The 23,545-nt window shown below is 39.5% G+C and overlaps 1 protein-coding gene across 3 annotated transcripts in view; it reads left to right on the forward strand.

Moving 5' to 3' along the window:
- ctnna2 (catenin (cadherin-associated protein), alpha 2) overlaps nt 1-23,545 on the forward strand; it is a 359,609-nt gene that overhangs the window by 309,339 nt on the left and 26,725 nt on the right. For all 3 annotated transcript variants that reach the window (XM_054603691.1, XM_054603690.1, XM_054603692.1), the window contains exons 10-12: nt 16,564-16,656; nt 18,562-18,718; nt 20,172-20,372. In XM_054603691.1, the coding sequence (XP_054459666.1) occupies nt 16,564-16,656; nt 18,562-18,718; nt 20,172-20,372 (451 nt within the window). The remainder of the gene's footprint in view (nt 1-16,563; nt 16,657-18,561; nt 18,719-20,171; nt 20,373-23,545) is intronic.

A 23,545-nucleotide genomic window follows, 5' to 3' on the forward strand; every position in this document is an offset into this window, starting at 1 on the left:
ACACAAACCAGGCTTTGTATGGCTAAAACATCTTAAAAGATGCCAAAGAAAAGAAGAATTTACAAAAAATAATTTTTGATTTATAAAAGGTTCAGTAACAGCCCACATATACACTTGACTGCAAATGCCTACAGCAACTGTTTACAGCATCATTTTGTTGTTCATCTTACCTGGGAGTCTGGACATCTTTTTATCAGTTTTATTACTTAGTGAGTTTATTAGTTTTATTGTTTTTGGCTTTTTTTTTGCATTACTAGATAGGGACAAGACATTGTGATTAAATGTTAAGCATCCCCATCAATTTAGTTCAAAATGTGACAAGCTAAAGAGGGTAGACAAATGCCTCTCGAATACTTATTTTATTTATATTGATCATAAAGAAAAAAGCTTTGGTCTTGTATGAACATATTATTTATTATCCATTTCTCTCATAAGGTTACAATTTTTCACTTTCACTACATGTTTCCTAATGAAAGCCTTGTCAAGCTTTTGTAACATTGAATTAGGGTAATTGAAATAAAGTTTTGCCTTGACCTCAGGGGTGAGAGAACCACTCTCTGGTATTTATTATTTTAGTCACTGCCGTGGTTTAATGTGGCAATGTCACACCCAAACAGATCTGTTACATTAACTCTTAATGTGAGTAAGAATAACTTGGCAGTTAGCTTGACTCAGATTGTCACACATTTAGTTAAGAAGCCCTGTCTGCTCTTGTTTCGTGGAAGGCCTATTTTTCCACACTGACCTCGTGCTATTCTGGGCAAGCAGCTCTGCTATTTGACAGCCAACTTCTGGTCGCTATTTCCCCGGAGGTCAGTCTGAAGCAGACATCTCTCCTATGAGATGCTGGACTAACATACACAGAGCCTGTGCTCCTGCGGACATCAGCAAGCGACACAGACACCGCAGAGCAGTGACATTCCCAGAGGTACCAGATGGAAGGGCCTGTTTCTACTAGCTACTCCACAGGGCTGAACTAAAAGCACATCATAGCCATCCCAAGTCTGAATTAAAGTGGAGGTGGCTCCATAGCTGTTCTGCGAGCATGTCTTGAATAGCTAGTCCTTCGTTGTTCTGTGAAGACTTTTCCTTTTGACTGTTATCACACTGCTGCAAGACTAGATTGCAGTTTTGTACATTTGTTCTGCCAGAAAGTCGCTGGTCATTTTGTGATGCAGAGTGGTTGCAGTAACATGGCTTTCATTGCTCGGTGAGGAAGAGCTTATTTGTCAGTCATATATGGGATAGTCAAGTATATGACCTGTTGGGAGTTGTCAAACAGCCAAAGCAGAGCAATCATCGATCTTGTTGTGTTCACATATCCTGCAGGGCTCCGACACAAATTACACAACTGAAGAAGTGCACATTTGCTCTCTTTTATTTGGTCATTTATTTTTCAACTTATGTCATGCATTAAATAGAGATTTATTGTTGAGGGGAATGTTACTTTCTGTTTCTCTCACTGCGTTGTAATTCCCAGTTGGGATAGGTATTTCACAAGGGCCATGACTGCCATGGCCTCCTCAGCGGCCTTCATGCCCCGCCCACACCGCCCTAGCTGCTTTCGTTGTTTTCTCCTCTGCCTCTTCTCAATATTGTTGGGAAACCAGTGTCATTTGTTAGGATTCTAAATTCCTTTTCCTCCTTACAGCTTCATACCACACTGAGAGCGTTTTAGTAGCGGAGCATTTTTAACTGCCCGAATTTGTTGACTTGCAGATTCTGTTGATTTCATAGTTTTTTTCACACTCCGAGCGTTTGTCCTACATTATTTTTTTTTGCTTCAATCAAAAGTAGGCCAAGTCATTTATTTAATTAAATGGTTTCTATTTTGTCTGTTTTAATTGTGTTACTTTTTGTTATTTCCTACTTTGTTTTGCTGTATTGTGCAGAGTACATAAGTTATTTAGGTTAAAAGTTCAGTTATGAACAACATGGATTAAAGATGTGTGCCTTTGTTTTTAGTTATGACAGTTAGTTAATACATTCATCTTCATAATTATTTTGTATCTATATTTAGCATACAGCACCTGTTAGCATGCTCACATTTCTTCTGCTACTTGAAAGACTAGGAGAGGGGGGTGAGGAGGTTAAGGTACCAGTTTTGGGTGCATCCCCTCAAACAATAAAGCAGACACTTTGCTCAACATGCCCAGGCTCCATCAAATTAAACTTGGTGCATATTTTTTGTGGAGTAGAGATCATTTTTAGGACGCGTTGCTATTCGTTCTGTGAAATCACTAGCGTTAAGTTGTCACGATCAGCTTCTGGCGGCCCCTGTGCAGTGCGCCAGGTGAAATCCAGGCCCATAGCTCATATATCGTTACAACCAGACTCTGATTAGTCAAGTGCTGAGCGTGTTTGAACTTTTGACTCAGGAGTTTGTACAAATATTGGTAATTAATGAATATCAATTGATTATTTTGTGAAAAAAAACAGCTTTTTTTATTGATTTCACTGATATTATACGAGGTCTATGCATTCAAAATAAAATCATCCTAAACCCCTAAGTTAAATTCATTAGTTCTATGGACTTTAAATAATATTTTTATTTGATGGCATTACTGCCCTGGCATCGGTGAAACTCAAGGCCTTTCCCATACACAGATAAACATTCTAGGAAATCTGAGGTTTGTCTTAACACTATTTTGACAGTTTTCCTAAATACAGTTCATCAAACCCTTTACCAGTACTGGTATGGGACATCCTTATGACATCCGGTAACCATGGACACCAGTGCAATATAATCTGACCATTGTTTCCAGCGACTCAGTCACTCTTCATTTTCTTTCTCCTTCTCCTTTGCTGTCATTGCCCCTGTTGCATTCATGCATAGATGGCATGCTAAGTGAAAGAGGAGCCAATGGGGATGAGCAATGCCTGCTAAGCTGGTTTTAGTCACGGGGCATTGTCATTAGATTAATGGAGCAGAAGGAGCCATCCGTTCTCTCTCCAGAGGCAAGCTTTACTTTTGGCCGGGTGGGGGGAGGAAAGAAGGATGTGACTCTGCCTCAAATGGGGGATGATTTGGCACATTGCACCCCCCCTCTTTTGCTCACGCCTTCTGCTGATCATAGAACCATAATGATACCCTTAGTGTTTACTCATGGGGACCTCAGGTCAGGGACATTTTCACTGTGGGCCCCCCAAAATACATTTATAAAAATTGTTTTTACTACATTTACACAAAATTTGACCAAGCTCGTGGTTTTAAGTCAGTTTGCCAAGTTATCACTGTACCTATGAATAATTATTTACATGTACTCAAATCTTTACTTGTAACTAGAATATTCCCTGCTGTGAAAGACATGTAATTAACTTGTGTAAAGTCATTGACTGTTCACTAAGTAGTAAGTTCTTTGTAATTACAGTGCTGTCAAATGAAGTGCTACCCAAATGCACAACTTCACCGCTGTGCCCACAGCCTATGTATTCATATCAACACACTTCATTCAGTTTAGAATTCAGTTCTTGCTTCAGTGAATTAATTCTGGCAGGATGGGCAGCCATAAAGAGAAAAACTGTAGAGAATAAAGTTGTGTTGGCTGAAGAGACAAAACAACTGTTACCATGGCAAATAATCCAGAACTTTCCCATTTCCAGCCAATTACCCCGAACCTCTGTCTCATCTGGGTGGCAACGGTTGCTCCCAGCTCTGATGAGTAATTCAACACAAGTGATACATCTGAGTTTAAAAATGTTAAAATTAGTTGTATGTATTTTTTATGAAACTCTTTTATGTATTTCTTCAATCGTGCATGGTAACCATACTGTACGTCAACACTCACCCCCATTGGCAAACAAAGGCATATGTTTTCCCAATCCATTCACTGAACCACTGAAATTATATGATTATGTGCCTGGTTGGTCTGCACTACAGAGTGTTACAATGCCAGGCCACTTGCTTGCTTATACATTTTTAAGTGACTGCATTTTAAATGTGGTTAACAATGCAGCAGTAATTTGTGGTGGGGATGAGGTTGAGTTGGTAGGGTCAAGCACTGTCAGCCATGGTTTAATTTTAGAGTATAATCCTGTGGGCTGCTGTGTCCGAAGTCACTATAGTTTACCGATTCATGCTCCCATTATAATAGACACTCAGTAGTTTGCTCCACTCCTAGACATTGGAAGCTAATAAATCATTACATTAATATGGCAGATGCTATTATACGTGCATTGAAACACACATAGGAGCAATCCTGAATGTGGAGTGTATCCCTCTTTTAAAACTAAAAGCGTGATATAAGTGTTATAGTACAAGTGCTTTTCATTTTTATGAGCCATCACTGACAGATGTTCAGTCCTACAGCTGTGTATGTTAATGACATTACTACTTTTGTTCGATTGAGGGAATCTTGAGGAACACTAGAGAGACTGTCGCACTTAGAATTTCGATGCTCCAATAAAATAGTAGTAAGCAAAGAAGTAGTAAGTGTTCTGCACTACATGGTAAAAAAGGTTTCAGTCTGGTTTGGTCTGGTGCTGTATAGTGTGTTATGCCTGATTTGCAGTCAAGGAAATGGCTCAGAGCTAAAACATTGGAGGAAACGACAAACCAATATAAAAGTAAACAATTTTCTACATTTTCTTGGAATGTTGATTGTTTGTCAGAAGCTACTTTATTTACCCCTTTGGACAACATAATATGAGTGAGAAAAATATGTGTGTTGTTGAGACTGGTAGACAAAAAACTTGTGTCGAAATTGAAACAGCTAACATCCCACTGACAGTAGCAGCAATTAAGGCACATTCCCCATTAATGCTACTGGTGTGTTCTTGTTTTGCCACAAAGGAAATAAGAATGCAAGAATTGATCAGAATTAATTATTCACTGCATCAAAAGTAAACGCTGTCCCTGTCTAACTAGTCAGGGACTTATAATATTTTTTCTATCTATCTATCTATCTATCTATCTATCTATCTATCTATCTATCTATCTATCTATCTATCTATCTATCTATCTATCTATCTATCTATCTATCTATCTATCTATCTGTCTGTCTGTCTGTCTGTCTGTCTGTCTGTCTAGTGGGTTTGACCAGTGATATTATAATTTAACCTTTAAACGTACTTAGTGTTTTAGTCTCCTTTTCATAAGACACCCGTGTATTTACAGACCAGGAGTCTGTAGAAAATGGAACCATGTCAAGATGGGTCATCTCAGTACGATCTGAGCTGTGAGAGAAAAGCACAGGTTCTCTCACACATGAGAAATTTCCAAATTTTCCAAATATCCAATAACACAGCACAGCAACAACACCCCTGGGATGGCATCTGTGAAAATGCCCTGATGGTGACTCCCAGAACCTCCCATCTGTTATAGTGTTGGAATAACCTTAAATACTACAGGCTGGACCCAGCTGGTCATAAGGCAAAATTAATTCAACCTACTCCCAAAAGTGGTTGATGACAGATACATGTTTTAAAGAGTTATCTAGAGAATTTTCAAGGTGGAAAGGGAAGAGTGTGAGCATGATTTACTTTGAAAATGTCCAGACATTACTCCCAAAGGAGCAATAGGTGTTCAGTTTCAAAGCTTAATTACACCAATCTTAGATTAATTGGACTCACAATTTATAGTTTATCATTGCTATGTAAGAAAAGCACCTGTAACACATTTAGTTCCAGGATTAATATTAATTTGCAACCCCAGGACAAAAGTTGTCTTCCCCTTAATGAAGTAATTAGCTAAAGCCAATGTATCAAAGGCTTCCCCTGATTGCAAATGTGATTTTGTTTGGTCACTGGGCCCTTACACTTACTGTGATTCATCTATTATTTCGGTACATGTCCTCTGCCAAAATGTGTGCCAAGACATTACTATTTAAATTAGCATGTTAACAACCTTTGATAAAACGGACATCATCAAAGATAGATGGCACTGACACTCCCAGACGTTTGTCTTCATAAAGGCAGTAATGTGGAAAATAAATGTTTACAGTGATTTTTTTGGTCATCCTTATGTTACCAGAATTCTGCTGAATGAAGGGACTAGAGAGTAAAATATCTGAAGTCAAAAAAGTCTCTGCGTTTCTTTTTTTATTACCTTGTCTTATTCTCTCTCTTTCATCACTTTGTTATCACCTCACGTCTTTATCACTGTGCAGAAAAGTAGGCATACTAAATACACAGTGTACTGCAGTGTACTGTATATCACCACAGACCTTATACGTATAAAACTGTTGGAATATTAGCAAGAGCTAATGTGCACACTGCATTATAGATGATGTGTTATTTATTAACACCCTAGGAATAATATTCCAAGATGTTGGAGAACTAACGGCCATCAGGATGGAGACTTTTTTAATTGTGCTGGTAATTCTGCTCACAGCCAGTGACATGATGGCATTTCACGTCTTCACACTTCCCTGTTCTCACCTGAGAGAAAATCACACAAGCATTAATTTAAAAGCACAGGCATCGATGTGACATTTTCATTGGCACATTTAGACTTCCTAAGACAGAACTAAACCAGAAAGATCAGATAAAGAAGTCCATCTGGTGCATCTGGGCTCTCTGAAGGACTCATCTGTTGTTTTTACATGACTTGAATGTACAAAACTAGACCTTTCTACGCACAGAAAAGGAGGGGTCAATTATTTGATGCTAATAAAATCAATCACATCTGCTCTTTTATTTTGCTTTGATGTATGAGCTTATGATTTCAGCATTCACAGAAGAAATCTTTTTTTGTACAGCCTGTTCTCACTTTAAGGGCGTGAACTTGTGCGTGATGATACCGACGCACAAGGCCCCCCTTTGGCGATTTTGTGAGACGCACTGGGCTTTCACTTTACTCCACTGTAAACCTATCTGCATCATTTTGAGATGCAACCCTAACCGTAATGTTTTGTTGCCCAAACCCAACAACCAATGTTAACCATGTGTTTTAAAAATAAACCAGCACTGTTATAATTTTATTTAATACATATAATTTTATCTGTACAGCCCAATATCACAAATTTGCCTCAGAGGGCTTTACAATCTTCACAACATACCACATTCTCTGTCCTTGGACACTCACAATGGATAAGGGAAAACTGCCCCCAAAAAAACTTTAAGAGGGAAGAAAATGAAGTGCATTAGGGAGAACAACTGAGTAGGGATCACTCTCCCAGGATCGACAGACGTGCAATAGATCATAGAAATAGTTTTACAATGTTAACCACATGCAAACTGCCTGTGTCAAGAGACTATGGAAAGGCGTCCTCCTAAGCTGCAAAATATGACTTTTGTAAGCAGATGAAAGGTTTTAAAGCAGAGTTTTTCTGCCCCCTGAGCTGTGCTGTATATATTTCTCCACCATGCTTCACATGTGTATGACATGAAATGAGTTATTATTCATTCTTATAAATCATCATTGCCACTAACTCATATGCTCACTGCTGTATTCTCTGTTCACCCATCCCCCAATTCAAAGGCTGAGGCATTAAGGACCGACAAACGCTGACCTTTCCCACTGTGTGCATCTATCATCCAACAAGACTAATCATGCTTTTCTTGTGCCTTAGATAGATGTGAGAAGGCAGGGGGATGTGATGTTGAGAAATGTCAAGGTCTTGCCATGTTCACATTTTGTCTGAGATTGGACTATGGAGTTATAGATCCTTTGGATCAACTGAGAACCTAGTCCTGTATGAAAGAGGGAGCTAATTTTCCAATCTATGAAAGGCCAAATGGGACTAAGGTAGAATAGAATACTTGTTGAACATGCTCATCAACTAAGGTTTTAGATATGAAAGCATCACACCTTGCATGACCTATGATGGAGAACAAATCTTGCGTAATAACCTATTCAGAATAATATATTTTTATACTTAACAACCAGTAAATATATTTTGCACTGATATTGAACACTGTCACCTTGAGCAAGGAAGCAGTTTTGACACTGAAGCTACTTTATGTCATGGCGTGCTGCAGAATTTAATGTCTTGAAAATGGGCCTTATTTTGGCTGTGTCATTTAGGTTTCACTGGCCACTGAACTGTAAGCTGGAGAGAGCAGCAATCGCTGTCTGAGTCTAGGCACTTTGTCATGGGTGCCACACAGTGTAAATTGATGCCAGCGTTTGACAGGAACTATCGAGCGCTCAAATCTCCCTCTGCTTCGGTAGTTAGATGTCTGCGGGTCTGCTCACAATATACAATATGGGACTGTATTGTATTGGCATTTCCTGATAATTTGAGCTAAAAGCTGTGACGCATCTGTTACACACCTAAATTATACAGCCCCCGATGTTGTGCCACCAATAAGTATACCATTCTTTACAGTACAGTGGGTTAAACATTTAAATTCCCCTGGAACTGTTTTTTAAATAGCGTTTGTTGCAGAGGGACTGTGGAATGTACAGATAGATTAAAAGCAACAACCTAGAGGTCCATTTTAATAATTATGTTTTGGTGCCAAGCCCGACTGCTTGGCTAGCACTCTGAGAGAGAGAGAGAGAGAGAGAGAGAGAGAGAGAGAGAGAGAGAGAGAGAGAGAGAGAGAGAGAGAGAGAGAGATCAATACTTCAGTTGAAACAGGCCTAGTTGCTTTTTGTGTTATTTTTTTTCATGTTCTTTTGTGGGGAAGGAGGAATGGAGACGAACTGTGAGAGAGACATTCTGGCCCCTGTGGCTTCAGCACCAGCTTGAGCAAAAGGCAAAAGATGTTGTAAGATGAACAAACTCCTGTGCTTCCTACCTGGGAGACACAACTCTCCGACTATACAGGTGGTACCCAACACCGCCTGTGTGAGTGAGTGCGAGTGACTGCTCGTAGCTATATGAAGAGAAATCAGTCTAGCCAGCCTTTGCTCCTCAAGACCTCAAAGCAAAGCAAAGCAGCAAGACAATACGGCCTATAGGAAGTGTGAATAGTTGCCCCATGCCTGAGGGAAAGTGAGTCAGCCATTTGTTCTATCCTCCCTTCTCTCTTTAATGCCCTGCCATTCACAGCAATGTGAATGGCTAACTTGAAGCTATAAGTCTCTCATCTAGTGCACTGGCAGATAAACACACACACACACACGCACACACACACACACACACACGTATATGCCATATATCCTTGTCCCCAGGCAGTTCCGTCCAGCTTGCTTTATGATTTGTTTACATTGCTTTCAATACCTCTCTGTGTCCTTTGTTGGGCTCAATAAAATTTTATTTTGTGGATATTATTCTCTAGGTGCCCGTCCTCTCGTCCTATGGCCCTCTGCATTTAGGCATTCAAATTTCAGTGGAAATAAATCACTGAAAGATGCCACTGGTCCTTGACATTTAGCTCTAGAAAGGGGTGAACAAGCAGAGCACAGACTGCTGCAAACATATTGCTCGCATCTCCTTTTGAATTACATCAGGTGCCTCTACTCTCTACTCTCCTTTCAGGTGTGTGTATGTACATCTGCGGCCATGTGAATGTGTCTGTACTTGTCTGGACTGTGCTGTCATCCCCCCGAGCTGCTGTCTCATGTGAGATTCTAACCTCTCCCTACCAGCAGTGCTGGTTTACCTCCCGAGCAGCCTGCAGCAAATTATCATATTTATCGAGAAGCCAGCCATGGTATTAGCAGGAATATCCAATCCTCAGCTGGGCTCCAGAGAAACGACAACTGTAAATCACACGCTGTCAGCCTCTCATGAAAGTCATGGTTGTCAAGGAGACCATGAGGTTATGTGAGGGCTATTCTGTTTTGATTCGAAATCGTATCGACTTAAAGGAAAAGAAAAATGCTGCACAGTTTTCTTTTCCTGGTAAAAAGAAAAAGTTTTAAACCAACATTTTAAATTCATGCACTTCTTACTTCTTAAACACTAAACGTCCTTATCAACTGCTCGTAGTAATGGAGCATTTCATTTATTTAGTAATTTTCCTAAATATTAGGAATGGCTGCAACAGAGCTTCTGCTATTCCAAAAACAGAAAAAGACAAATCAAAGCATAAATATTTAAAGGAAATGTAGCCAATGTTTATTTTCAATCAATAAGCATTCAGACTTCAGACAATGGACACAAAACAAAAATAACAAAACAGAAAATGGAATTTAAGTACGCTATTTGAAATTGAAAAATGACTCCTTTTCAAGTTAGACACTGCACATTTTAATGAAGCAGGTTTGCGATTCAACCCCATCTTTTTGTCTGAGATTCCTAACATTTTCTTCTAGGTCTTCTAGGTTTGCAAGTATGGCATCATTAAAGTCATAGTGAGAAAACAGAAGACTGAATTTACAGGGACTATCTTGGTTTTGTCGTGCACAGTATTTAATTGGACCCACACGCAGGACCCAGACCAGGGTGCAGCTGAAGGTTAACAGGTTTTACAATAGTACTGTTGCTGTGGATTAGTTAAAGAGAGGGGATGGCTGCTGACAGCAGAGGGAAGATGTGGAATGGATATAGGCAGGGCGGCGTGGCAGGCAGAGGAAGCAAGGGAGAGAAGGTTGGCAGGCAAGCAAAGGGGCAGCCAGGACGACAGACCAACAAGAAACAAGGTCAGGAAACAAACAAGCGCTCATACAGGTTACAAGAAAACAAGAAAAACTATTCACTAAGAGATACTAAGCTTGAGGCCCAATAGTAGCCACCACAGTCGTTGACACAACACTTTGGTGACAAGTCGGAGAAGAGGCCAGGTTGATATGCAGTGGAGGTGATGAGCTGATTGCCGGAAGGTGCTGGTAGGCAGGATCAAGGTGAGCAGCAAGACTGGAAGGACACACACACACACACACACACACACACACACACACACACACACACACACACACACACACACACACACACACACACACACACACACCAAGACAGAGAGGTGAACCAGGGACAAGGAGGACAAATGAGAAGTGGGGATCACAGGGAAACACCAGGTAGAGACAGGGGCATGGCTGTAACACTTAGTGGAGGGGAGTTTTATTGAGCCCCAATTAAGGGTCTGGCATCCAGGCTTGGTTCAAAGTATTACATTTTTTTGTTGTTTTTTATTAATTTGGGGGTTTTAGATTTTATTTTTCATCTTCATTTTGAGTTTGTTTCTGGTTGCATTAAGTGTTTTGGTTTCAGCTGAAGTTTTCCTAAAATTGTCGAATTCACTCCTAAGGCAGGGTTAAAGAGAATATTTCTTTCTTGAAAAGAATCTCGCTGTAAACACAGTGATCATAAACGAAAGGACAAACATACAAATGCAAGGTCTAACTACTCGAATGCATTTCTAAATGAACAGAAACTGAACACAGCAGCACTGTATTATAAGTAGTGCTGTAAGAAAGCAAGCTTGATTACCTAACATACTGCAGAGTTGCATTGAACACAGTACAGGGTTATTAACGTAATTTATCAGTGAAAGAAAGTCATGGCATACAACTATAATCGGGGAACTATAGAGTGGACTTTTTTTTAATTTCCTCCTGACTTTCACTGTTCCTCTTGTGTACATCCCTACCTCAGTCAGACACACCTCTACCATCTTCTTATTGAAAAGGTTCGTTGTGTACAATAACTGAAGGTGAACTACTGTGGAAGCTGCTTTGTTGAAGATGCATTGACCGTATGGAACCGGGTCACTGTTGCAATGAAGGGCCCTCAGTGGATGTCTTAACCCGTTTCTTTTTTTTAAACCTTACAGTTTAGCAGAACGCATTGAAAAACCTAGCGAGTGAACAGTATTTCTATTTCAAAGACCTGTGCATTGGAATGAAATACACTTTATGCTTTCTCTGTGTGAGCTTGCATTTGTGGTATAGCAACTGCATCTGTATTCATGGAGTTGATGAAACAAACCAGGGGTCTGTGGGGAGGCAGTGTGTTGAGGATTGTATACTCATCAGCCACATATTAGTGGACCTGTCACTTAGTAAACTGTGACTTACACTCTTTTCCATTCTGAGTTAGGAAGTATAGAGAGAACCCCTAAGTGCATTAGAGTCACTCGCAATTTAGGTCCACTTTATCTCACAGGCGAGGGTGGAGGAGGGAGGCGGGAAAAAGGTAGCAGAGGGAGCAATTAAACAGCAATCTGCAATCAAAATGACTCTCAAAGCCATTCCCTAATTTCAGATAATCTTGCATCCCCACATGCGAAAGAAGGAGAGACTGTTTGATTGTCTGTTATATTGTTTTCAAATATATTTGGCATTAACAAGTATGAAATATTGTACAAAAGGTTTTATAAACAAAAGCGCTCCCTGTTTATTTTCACCTCTTTCACCTCTTCACCTATTGTCATCTGCCAATCAATCACCTGAACAAGATCCAAGTGTAGAAAAGGCATTACAACCATTATCATTGCGAACATGCTTGAAAATCTTTTTTTTACCTTTGTTCTTGTTATTTTAGACTTTTCTTGTTTGATATGCGGCAAAGTCTGGCATGCCTTTTGATGTAGTTGCAAGCCTGGTGGTCATTCTTCCTGAGGCAATACATACTTCATTATTTAATAGAGATTGATTTTCAAAGAGGTGGTTAATTGTCAGACACAGCAGGTCATTGACTACTGCTGCACGTTATCCCCTGTAGACTTAACCTTCACACAACCTTGACATCTAGAGTCACCTAATGTGATACACCTAACCAATTTCCGTCACCTACGGTCCATACATTGTAAATACAGGCGTCACCACTGACGTATAATACAACTCCTGACTAAAACGAATAGGAGTACTCCTGTGAGAGCAGGCCTGTAATTGTTTCACAGCTGCATACTGTATTCCCCTGTCACATGTTCTATGTGTGACAGTGTATTTATTGTGTATGTGAGTGCAAGTCATTGCTTATGTGTTTCCACATGGTGAGAGACAGAATAAATGCAGTTAGGGATTCTGGTGGTTTTGTGCATTTGAAAGCGATAAAACACGAGCCCTTTAGCCCCATGTCAATAAAGCCTGATCCAACCCCATCCCTGCAACAAGTAAGCATTTAGATCACAGACTTTTAATAGAACAAAGTGCTTCTGTGTTACATCACATTACTTAAAATGTCATCCCCACTGATTGCTTCTTCCACTACCATTCTTCTCCTTTTTAAAGTCCACTTCCTGCTTCTTCCTCGGGCGAAGCTGTTGTGTCCAGCACCTTGGCTGACACCGGCTCTATTAGTCGTTCCTGAGAGTTAGTAACTGGAAGGGAGATTTGTGTGGTGTAGCTGACCGAAAATGGCTGTGGAAATAGCATGGTTTACAGGGGGCACTGACCGTCCTGAGTGAAGCAAGGAGAGTCCTCTTCTGGCTCGGCTTTTCTGCTCTTTGGCACAGCCACTTAAGTGTTCACTCCATCCAGGATGATCAAAGATATAAAACATTAATAGTAATTCGTCAAAAGTTTTAGGCATTACATAAGGAATATAGGTTGGTACAACAAAGAGTAGATTCACGAGATTTAAGATGTTATTTAATGTTTTACCATCATCAGTGCTTCCTAACGATAGATCTGAGGTTCTCAGTAACAACCCCCCCTGCATAAAAAAATGGGAAAAAATGACACTGTCAGATCTAGTTTCAGTTACTCAGCTCCATTTAGGTGATTTAGATGGCATACATGAGAATGCCCATCTCTCCAACTGCAGTGGAAACCTTCATCAAATTAGAATTGAAGTGATTATCCAGGGCAGAGCAAAAGGACAAAATCGATAGTTCTTTGTTCGAGGCTAAAATGAAGAATGAGCATTCAGCAGGGATCTCTCTCTCTCTCTCTCTCTCTCTCTCTCTCTCTCTCTCTCTCTCTCTCTCTCCCTCTCACACACAAACACACACACACATACACAGAGGCATGTGCGCACACACATATCTCTGAATTGCATATTCTGCTCCAACATCCTTGACCGTATCAGCATTAGGCTTGCACGGTGTATTCTCAAACCTTCTGTCTTGGTTTTTCCCTCCTCTCTTTGGAAAAAAACCTCAAAGGAGAGGTACTTCCTTAGATAATTGCAATTAGTAGTTTTGGCTGGATGTTGCAGTGTTGGCCCTGGCCCAGCTCTCTGTGTTGGGGTAAGAGGGAGTAGGAGTGGGCCTGTTGGGCATGTTTCCAGCCTCCACTAAGCCCTTTGCCCCTTGCCTCACATGGGCTCCGCGAAGCCTCACATTAGCTTCTGGGCATGAGCAGAACTAGAGAAAGAAAACTACATAATAATAACAGAGAGAGGGGGACTTGCTTTCTGTTAGTCAGGTACAGCAATTATACTGTAATTGGGGGAAAAAAGCTAAATGGAAAGTGCTGAACCTTTGTCCTACTTCTTGAAAGCCTGGTACTTTATGGACATGCAGCAAATTACACATAAAGGTTTTGTTATTCAATGAGACTTTCAGTGTGATTCCAGTTTCAACCCACAAACTTACATCAAATTGTGTTGGAACAAAATCACGTCACGCACATTCAATAAATAGGTCCAGTGCATTTAGGAGAGATCTCAAAAGACAGGAGAGTTTTACTTGCAAATTCAATGGAAAGTGTTGGAGTCCAAGTAAATGGAAAAAAGATACTGAATTTTTAGCAGTAATGGCTTGATTTGGCCAGCCTTCTCTCTACTGGGAAACTTTAAAGCATTCATTGCATATTTAATTTGGGAAGACAAGGATCAATTTGCAAATATGTCAGAGCATAATAACGGTTCTTGGAAATGGTCAGTATAGTTTACTGTAATGTAAAACAGTTAGTGTATGCAGGGAACTTGAATTTCTACTTGAATTGTCCTTTTAAAGTTATGTTTTGAATGTTATTTAAACCTTCTGCAACCAGCCAGTCACGTTTATGTGGAACACAGACTCTCAATCACATGCTGTTTTTCTATCTCTTACACACACACACACACACACACACACACACACACACACACACACACACACACACACACACACACACACACACACACACACACACACACACTTTGAACACACACCGCTTCACATAAAGGACTGCAATCCATCAATGTGCTCATTGCTGTCATGAGTAAAGAGACAGAGCTTTAAGCAAGAGTCCTCTAACACAAATTTGATTTACCTCAATTTGCCTCAAACAGTGACATGTGAGCACTTGAAGTGCTAATACAGACTGGCACCTTTTGCTGCCAACAGGCATGTGTCTGTTGAGCTCAGTTTCAAAGCCTGGGCTCATGCTGCTATCTGATTTACTTAAGGATGGTTTTGGATATAGAGTTTGAAGTTATGAAAATTAAATGTGAAATACAGTGATACTGTGGAGAAATAGGATGCTTCACATTGGAATACAGCAGACTGTGTATGTGTGTATATAGCACCTCTAGTATGTTCCACCTAAATAGTCCCTTTAAGCCAAACAGTCTGTATGATATACTGCATACAGATACCAAATCACAAAATATTAAAATGCAATCAATCAAATATAATTAGTTTCACTAAAAAATTAAGAAAGATTCATAGATATCAGTGCTACTCAGCCTGACATACTATTAAACAAAAAAACTGTTAAAAGTTGTCTTCAATAAAGAAGTCAGGTTGGAAACATGTCATCAAGAAACCGTTCTTTGATAAGACAGATAAATCAAAGTAACGGCCGTTTCATACATAAAAACCATCTGGCACCTTAATTATACAATAAAGCACCTCTATGCACCACCAGGCCTCATAATGATTTAGGCATTCTAGTCATGGAAATGTCAACCTAATGAGTTAGGCTTTCTGTTTACATATTTTGTGAACCTGGCCATTTTGGATCTCAATGAATCCAATTACCTCGCAGCAACTGAGCGTTTTATTCCAACCAGTTCCATGTCACTCTACTATGTCACAAACATTTTCGGCATGCCCTCTGCAGTAATGTTATAGGAAAATAATTGACTGTATTATCTGTGGTCCTCCAGCCACCCTTTATTCCCATGCATTATAAGTTGGACTGACACAACATCTATGTCATCAAACTCAACACTCTTTCATCTACAAACGGTATTCTCTTCAACTGTGCAGCACAAAATTAATTTGCCACTTGTATTGCTGTACATGTATGTATAAGTATGATCTGGAACTGACTTTTTCTTCCGCAGGTAAAGACAAGACCAGTGTCCGAGCATATTCTTTTGATACATTGTTTCCTACACCAATGACAATCCAAGACAAATGTTTGAATTCCCTTCTCTGCACACATCAATACAAAACTCATATCAGGTCCACATGCTTACTTTATTTATATATAGTATGCATGTGGATATCTACCTAAGTCTTTTTTAGCACAAAATCGCATCTCTCCTCTCTGAAGAAACTGTGGAAGGTACCCACTTCATTGGTCTAACTGAGGCTGCCTTGGACTTAAATTAAGAATGCATTGTTGGACAGGATTGGGACTGCCGATTTTGTCTCCATTAATTACATTAGAAGTGCATTAGGACGGGATCCCTCCAGCCAGTACAGACATAAGGGAAAAAATGAAACCACCAAAAAGTGTTTCATTGTACATACGGGTAAGGGAATGTTATTTTAGGACAGACTTCAAAAAATGTGAACCAATGCTGTTAAGTTGGGAGTCTGCCAGAGTGGGAAAGAGAAAACTTTTCTGTGCTCATGACCTTCAGGTAAAAAGCACTCAGTTATAAGTGTTGTGTCCTTCTTGATGTCTTTCAGGTGGCCAACCTAGCTTGCTCCATCTCCAACAATGAAGAGGGTGTGAAGTTGGTTCGAATGGCTGCCACCCAAATTGACAGCCTCTGTCCACAGGTGAAGACTTAAAAATACACTTTCATTCTATGAAAAGCACTCTTGACACAAGCACTCGTCCAAATGTTTCTTGTAATTATAAACTCTTCTGAATTCATCTCAAAGGAGTATCTTTAGATAGTTTTTGGAAATTGGAATAGCTAGAGAATGACAGAGAAAGAATTACTATGGCAGAATGGGAGCTATGAGTAATGTGTAGGTGGGCGTTGTAGTACAGTTTCTCAGGATGCAAGCAATGGAGGAGTTCAAAATCGATCCATTGTTTCGAAGGTTAACGGTGGGCCTTATGCACACGGGACCCAACATAGTAATGGAGAAGAGAGATGGAGAACGCAAGCTGAATTTAAGATTCAAGACCTATTGTGCAGACCCCACTATGCACACCTGCTGAGACCCACTTACTTAGAAAACTTTTAGAGGAACTGTCTCCTGATGCCTTGGCAGGGCTCAACATAGACAGATTAAAAAACATAACAGACACTGACTTGGTGGCTGGGGAAGGAGGAACAAAGGGGGGGGGACGACAAAGAGAAACATTTCCATCTGTTCTTGGTAGGGTTAACCCTGGTTCTTTATCTTTACACAAGCAAACAGACATACAAGCACTCGCACATACACACACACAAACAAACAGAGAGTCACATCCGCAGCGACTGCCATGTCCAGATCATAGTGCCTGTTTTCCTACATCAGATTTGTTTATCTAAAGCTATACTTAAAAACAGGAAATGATGAAGAACAGGGAGGAAAAAAAAAACATGGTACTTCTTGTTAAAGTACACATGCCAGGTCTTATAGTGATATGATTAATACTGCCTGTCATAAGAGTCTGTTGATGTGAAGAGTCTCAGCAGAATGTTGCTAATCTAAAATAAATGAAATGATTATGAGGATGTAAATTGCCTTTTTTCTTTCATAATTTTAAAATCTTGTTACGTGTTGATATTTTTTGGCCTGAAGCCAAAGCTTCTATCTTACAAAGATCAAATTCCTGAAGCCAAGATACTTTTTGGAAAAGATAACTGCTCTCTTCATATAACTCATTCCTTTGTGTCACATACTTTACTCTTACAGAAAAGCTATCAATTTCTTCAGTAGGACTAACATGGACAATGTCGATTTTTGAGTCATTCCAAGATACACAGCCGAGCTCTCTTAAATGCTTACTAGAGCTACAAAGTGAAGGCTGAAAATATAACCCAAAGTATGTGCTTTTACTTCTATTGGATTAATCCGAAAATGTTAAAAGTGCTGAGCTGAGTTCTGAAATAACTTATCTTTTTATTTTTTTTAAACAAAACATGTATTTGTGATCTTGTTTAAATATTCACTTCTTTAGCAGGATATAAATAATTTGAGAACCACAGACAGGTTAGGATAGCCAGATATTTTATAGAGACTGACTGATGCATGATTAACATTGGTTTTGATCTTTTCATGGAATTTTTTGGACAATTATCAGAACCAGATTTATACCACTTTTTGTTTGCTCTCAATGTACATGCACATAAATAGAAATATAGATACAAGCAAGGAAAACAAAGCTGAACAAGAGTTAACACATACATTAAGCAAGTATGTACATACCAGTAGGTGAAATAAAAATAAAAATAAAAAAAAAATATATATATATTTATATTATTGTATTATTGTATATTTATATTATTGTTTATAATTTACAGAAATGGCCTGACTTATAGACATTGAATGCTGTTGTTTCTTGTTGGATTATATATACAAACAACAGCATTCAATGTCTATAAGTCAGACCGTTTCTGTAAATTATAAACAATAATGTAAATTCTGAAAGAAAAGAAATCAAGCCAGCCTAACCTTTAACATAATACAGTTTGTGTTGTTCTTTTTTTACCTTCTGTAACATTGTTGAACCCTCTTCCATGGCAGGTTATCAACGCCGCTCTCACTCTGGCAGCCCGTCCCCAAAGCAAGGTGGCCCAGGACAACATGGACGTTTTCAAGGATCAGTGGGAGAAGCAGGTGCGCATCCTAACCGAGGCCGTGGATGACATCACCTCTGTGGATGACTTCCTTTCTGTGTCAGGTATGAGGCAACACAGCACAAATCCTTACACTGTCAGGTAATGGAAGAAAACAATCCACTAGTTCCTAATTGCCATTCACTCACACACTTTCATTTAGTGACTTGTAGCTTCAAACATCCCGTTGGGGTAGGTGTTTCTCTGTAGTGGCTTGATGTGTTAACAATATTACAATTTGGATAATAAGAATAAGAAACCATAACATTTTTAATTTAAACGGAAATCACAGAAAACTCACAAAACAAACACAAGTGTTGTATTGCTTGAATTGTGGTTAGTACCATTTTGCCTGTTTGGATTTTGTTTTGTATATTTGGCCCAACATTTCCTATCCCTTTGTCATTATCTTGGGATGTAATTAATTTAGCTCTTGACCTATGTATTCTATATGGAGTTTGCCTGTCTCACTACTTTACATTAATTAAATTCATAAACACTTTTGGTTCATTGGTAAATTCATTGGCCATATTTTTTAAAAGAGAAAATGGTTACTTTTATCAGGACTTTATTGCGTTATTTATAGTTGAAGTATATCTAAATATTGTTTATAGAGCAGCAACACTTATGTTTAAAATAGCAAAGTCACTATATAAAGTTATTTGTATGTCATTGGAAACAAATATAAATTGTTAATAAAATTCCAGAGGGAAGTTTATGATTGATAATAATCAATAATGTAGAACACAGAACGATCAATTGAATTAGGATTCACTTTCAGTTACATGTTGGTGCTTGTTTAACAGTTGTATTGATAAAGTATTGGCTTTTTACTTGCAAATATTTTACTTCAGTAACAGTATCGAGTGTAGTTGCTGTCAATTCGAGTAATCTTCACTTTACCTGATTCACTTCACAACCGCCTCTCTGCTTGCTGACGCATTGTGTGTGTGTGTGTGTGCTTTTGTCTATGTGTGGGTGTAGTTGGAGTAGCTCATCCCGACAGAGAGACTAGCGGAAATGCTTTAATACATTAAACCAAAACATTAAAAAGTACTTATAAATAACACCAACAATTACAGAGTTTATCAATAATCCAATCTTTTAATCGTTTAATACTGAGTTTGGTACCCATCCCTACCATATAATGTTAAAACGCGCACAGCTCTCACTCGGGCCAGTGCTTGATATTGTTTGTCCATTCTGGGCCGCTGTAGAAACATGAAAGATGGTGGACTCCGTTGAAGAGGATCCACTCCTTATGTAGATATAAATGGGTTTTTCTAAGCTTAATAAAACAAAATGATTCTTAGTTTCAGGTCATTTTACACAATTGATACATAGTTATGCACATTGTATTCCAATTCATCCCTCTAAATGTTACACACTGTTCCTTTAAACATGACTGGACATATACAAAGAAAAAAAAGAAGAATCCAAACATTATTGCTCCCAATAGAAGAAAGCCTTTGGTCACCCCAATTCCATTCACTGTCGTTCTTGTTTTCCTTTTCCAAGAGAACCACATCCTTGAGGATGTCAACAAATGCGTAATTGCTCTGCAAGAGGGAGACGTGGACACTCTTGACCGAACCGCTGGAGCTATCCGGGGCCGAGCTGCTCGCGTGGTCCACATCATTAACGCTGAGATGGAAAACTACGAACCTGGGGTCTACACTGAGCGTGTGCTGGAGTCCATCAAGCTCCTGTCTGAGACTGGTTAGTGCGCTGTACACAAAGATGGGGTGGCACAAGAGGTCACAGTTTATTATATTACAGTGTATTTTGAAGATTAATACTGTATCCTTCACCTTTGTACTTTTCTTGCATCAAACACACTGCTACAAACCTTTTGGCAAGTTAAGCTACTTTCATGAGGAGTAGTGAAACACACACACAAACACACACACACACACACACACACACACGCTAGCACTTACTTAGCGTCCCACTCTGTTCAGTGACTTACAAACACACGGTAATTGCCTGGATGCCCAGTGTCCCACAGTTTGGATCAGTGTCTTGGCTCTCACACCAACCTTGGGCACCACCTGTTCACTCCAAACCTCCAATCCATTTTCTATCATTAATTTTTTTCTCTTTCTCTGTGCGGCTTCTGTGTGGCACAGGAGACCTGGGTTTATCCCTGTGGCAGGTCAGACTCGGAGACATTACAGTCCCACCTAAAGGGAAGATTGGACCGAAATTTGACTGAATACTTTTCATAGTATATGAGGTGTGAGGATGCAGTTGGCAGTAAAGAGAACATTTTTAGAGTTGTTTTTAGGGTTGTAAAATCCACTTAGTTATACTGGATTTGGAATCTGAATATATTTTTAGCTGGGGAGTTTAGCGGGTTCAGGTATAAGGCATTGTTGGCCGCAGGAGTGCAGGGCCCACCAAAAGAATGTTCTATTATTGAGTGGAAGAAAAGTAATTTATGCGTTATTTTCCTTTCAGAATATTAAGTTGTACGCCACATTAAATGTTTTCTGTACAGTTTTTGAACTCGAAAAGCACTATGCAGCCGATTGGACCATGAGTGGGTCCCCATTTTTATTATATTGTTAAAAGCCCACAGGTGACACGATACACATTCCTACCAATGGTGTCACACTATCCCACTGAGTTACCGGTGACAGTATCACGCCAAAACCGGGAAGCAATAGCAAAGGCTGCAAGCTTGTAAACATGGATGTAATCAATGTAGGATCTAAAGTATAATCCGAACACATTTCCTAAATTTCAAAATTACACACAAAGCATTTTGCTGAGTAAGACTAAATTAAATATATATTTTTCTTTGTTTACATTTAAATTCAATGGGCTTAAGGACTATTACATATGTAATCATTAAATAAAGTCGCTCACTGTACTGTTGTGTTGCTAAACAAAGCCAAATTTCTCCCACATTGCCAGAGTTAGTTTGTAACACTATTAAAGGTTGTAAAGCTTCGACCTTAATTGCTGGCATTTAATATGTGGGAGAGGGGGAGAGCTTTTTCAATGATGGAGTGGGATTTTTCCAGTAAGTTCCCACCAGTGCAAACCGGATACATAACAAAAAAAGTCTCAGTAGAGGCTGGTTATGTGCAGACTGTTTTTTGCAACACAAAAGTGGTTGAGAGATTTAGAAGTCAGTGATTCTTGTCATTAATGCATTTCCTTTGAGGTATTATGTGAGAAAAGAAGAAAGGGTGCGTTGTCTTTAGTTTTAGTAAACAATAGGTGCTTACATGCCTTTAAAAAAAGGCACCATTGTGAAAAAGAGGATAAACAAAAAACACAGGATGAAAGGAAAGAAGTCATTTAGAAATGACCTGGCCACAAGAAAGAAACCACAATCCCTCCTTTCCAAAAGACTCCCTCTACATTCTCGCCCATCCATCCCTCCCCCGGTTTCTATCTTTACCATTAGAGCCCATTAAACGAGGTGCTATATCAATTGTTTTGCTAGTTACTTTCAGCTGCCACGATAATTGAGGGACACAGTGCCCCCCCACACCCCCTTCGCTAGCTGATAAGTCGCAAACGGTATCATGTGAATCGCGTGTGTCACGTGTCATACAGTCTGCTGGCACTCAACTCCACCATAATGGACTGCGCAATGTGTTAGTTATTCTTTATCCTTTATTTGGATCCCCATTAGCATTCACAGAGAGGTCGCCAGTCTGGTTATATGATGTCTTAAGCACATTCTGTTCTATTATTGCATAGTTAAGTTTAATTGATTGGTGTAATTAATTGATGAAGTATAGTGGTAATATCTCTTGGACACTTAAGGTTAATTTCATATGACCATAACCCTGTCACACACAAAGACTTTATAATTGTGCTTCTGTTCTATTAAACCTCTATGGAATATGGAGCTTATGTCTAGCACCTACACAATTCTGTACTGTAATTCTTACAGTTTGGACTGAAAACATTTACACATTTAGTACAAAAAATATGCTAGAATATCTTGTTCTCATCTCTAATTGAAGACAGTATGAAAGTATGACTACATTTTCCGTGAGATAATAATAATGCACAGGGCCAGTGATGCAAAAAAAATTAAACCAGGCAAAGCCAATACTGCAGATATAGACCTGCAGTTTCACTCCAATTGTGAAAAAAAGAAAAGTAATAGTTAGTGACCCTTTGAGCCACCTGCAAGCAATGAGTGTTACAGCTGCAGTGTTTTCTTTGTAATAGTGGCTGTTTGGATGGCTGTATTTGATGTTAAACTTTTTAAAATTCAAACCTGCAAAATGCAGTACTCTTGTTACCTGGTGCAGCCTTTCTCCTAATACTGGGATGTACAGAGTTCACAATGTTCTCAGTGTCAGATTGTATGTGTCCACAGGAAAAGAACAGGGATTGTGGGATGCAGAGGCCTTCAGCATCATCTTTTCTACAGTTGCTGGTCTAAAAAACGATTATCTTCCCCGATAGATGGGGCAGGTTGTCATTTGTGCAACTTTTACCAAACGTGGAAAATCTGAAACATGCCAACATGAATGAGTTTGTGATTAGGTTACAAGCCTGCTGTGTGCTCAAATAAAACGTTGATGCTGCTCCATTCTATGGAACTGCAGTTGGACTGTAGCCCAAAGCAGAAAGCCTAGCATTGACAAAACGATGTGAACATGAACAAGCATCTGATTTAAAGATACCAGGTGTTCTGTCTGATTTCACCCTAAGGTGAGGGCTGATATGATACAGTCGATACCGATGCATGAAATACTAAAGTCTCACTGGCCGCATGGCCTAAGGGAGGACTCCTGTCTTACGTAAACTTTAACAAGGCCTCGTTTGCTTTCGATTCTGGGTGCTAATTGAGATGTTAAGGCGGGTCACCGGCAACTGTGCGACCAGCGTTTGATCGGCTCCATATTTCTCTTTGATGA

The sequence above is a fragment of the Anoplopoma fimbria genome, chromosome 9 (genome assembly GCF_027596085.1).
Source record: "Anoplopoma fimbria isolate UVic2021 breed Golden Eagle Sablefish chromosome 9, Afim_UVic_2022, whole genome shotgun sequence".
NCBI classification, from domain to species: domain Eukaryota; kingdom Metazoa; phylum Chordata; class Actinopteri; order Perciformes; family Anoplopomatidae; genus Anoplopoma; species Anoplopoma fimbria.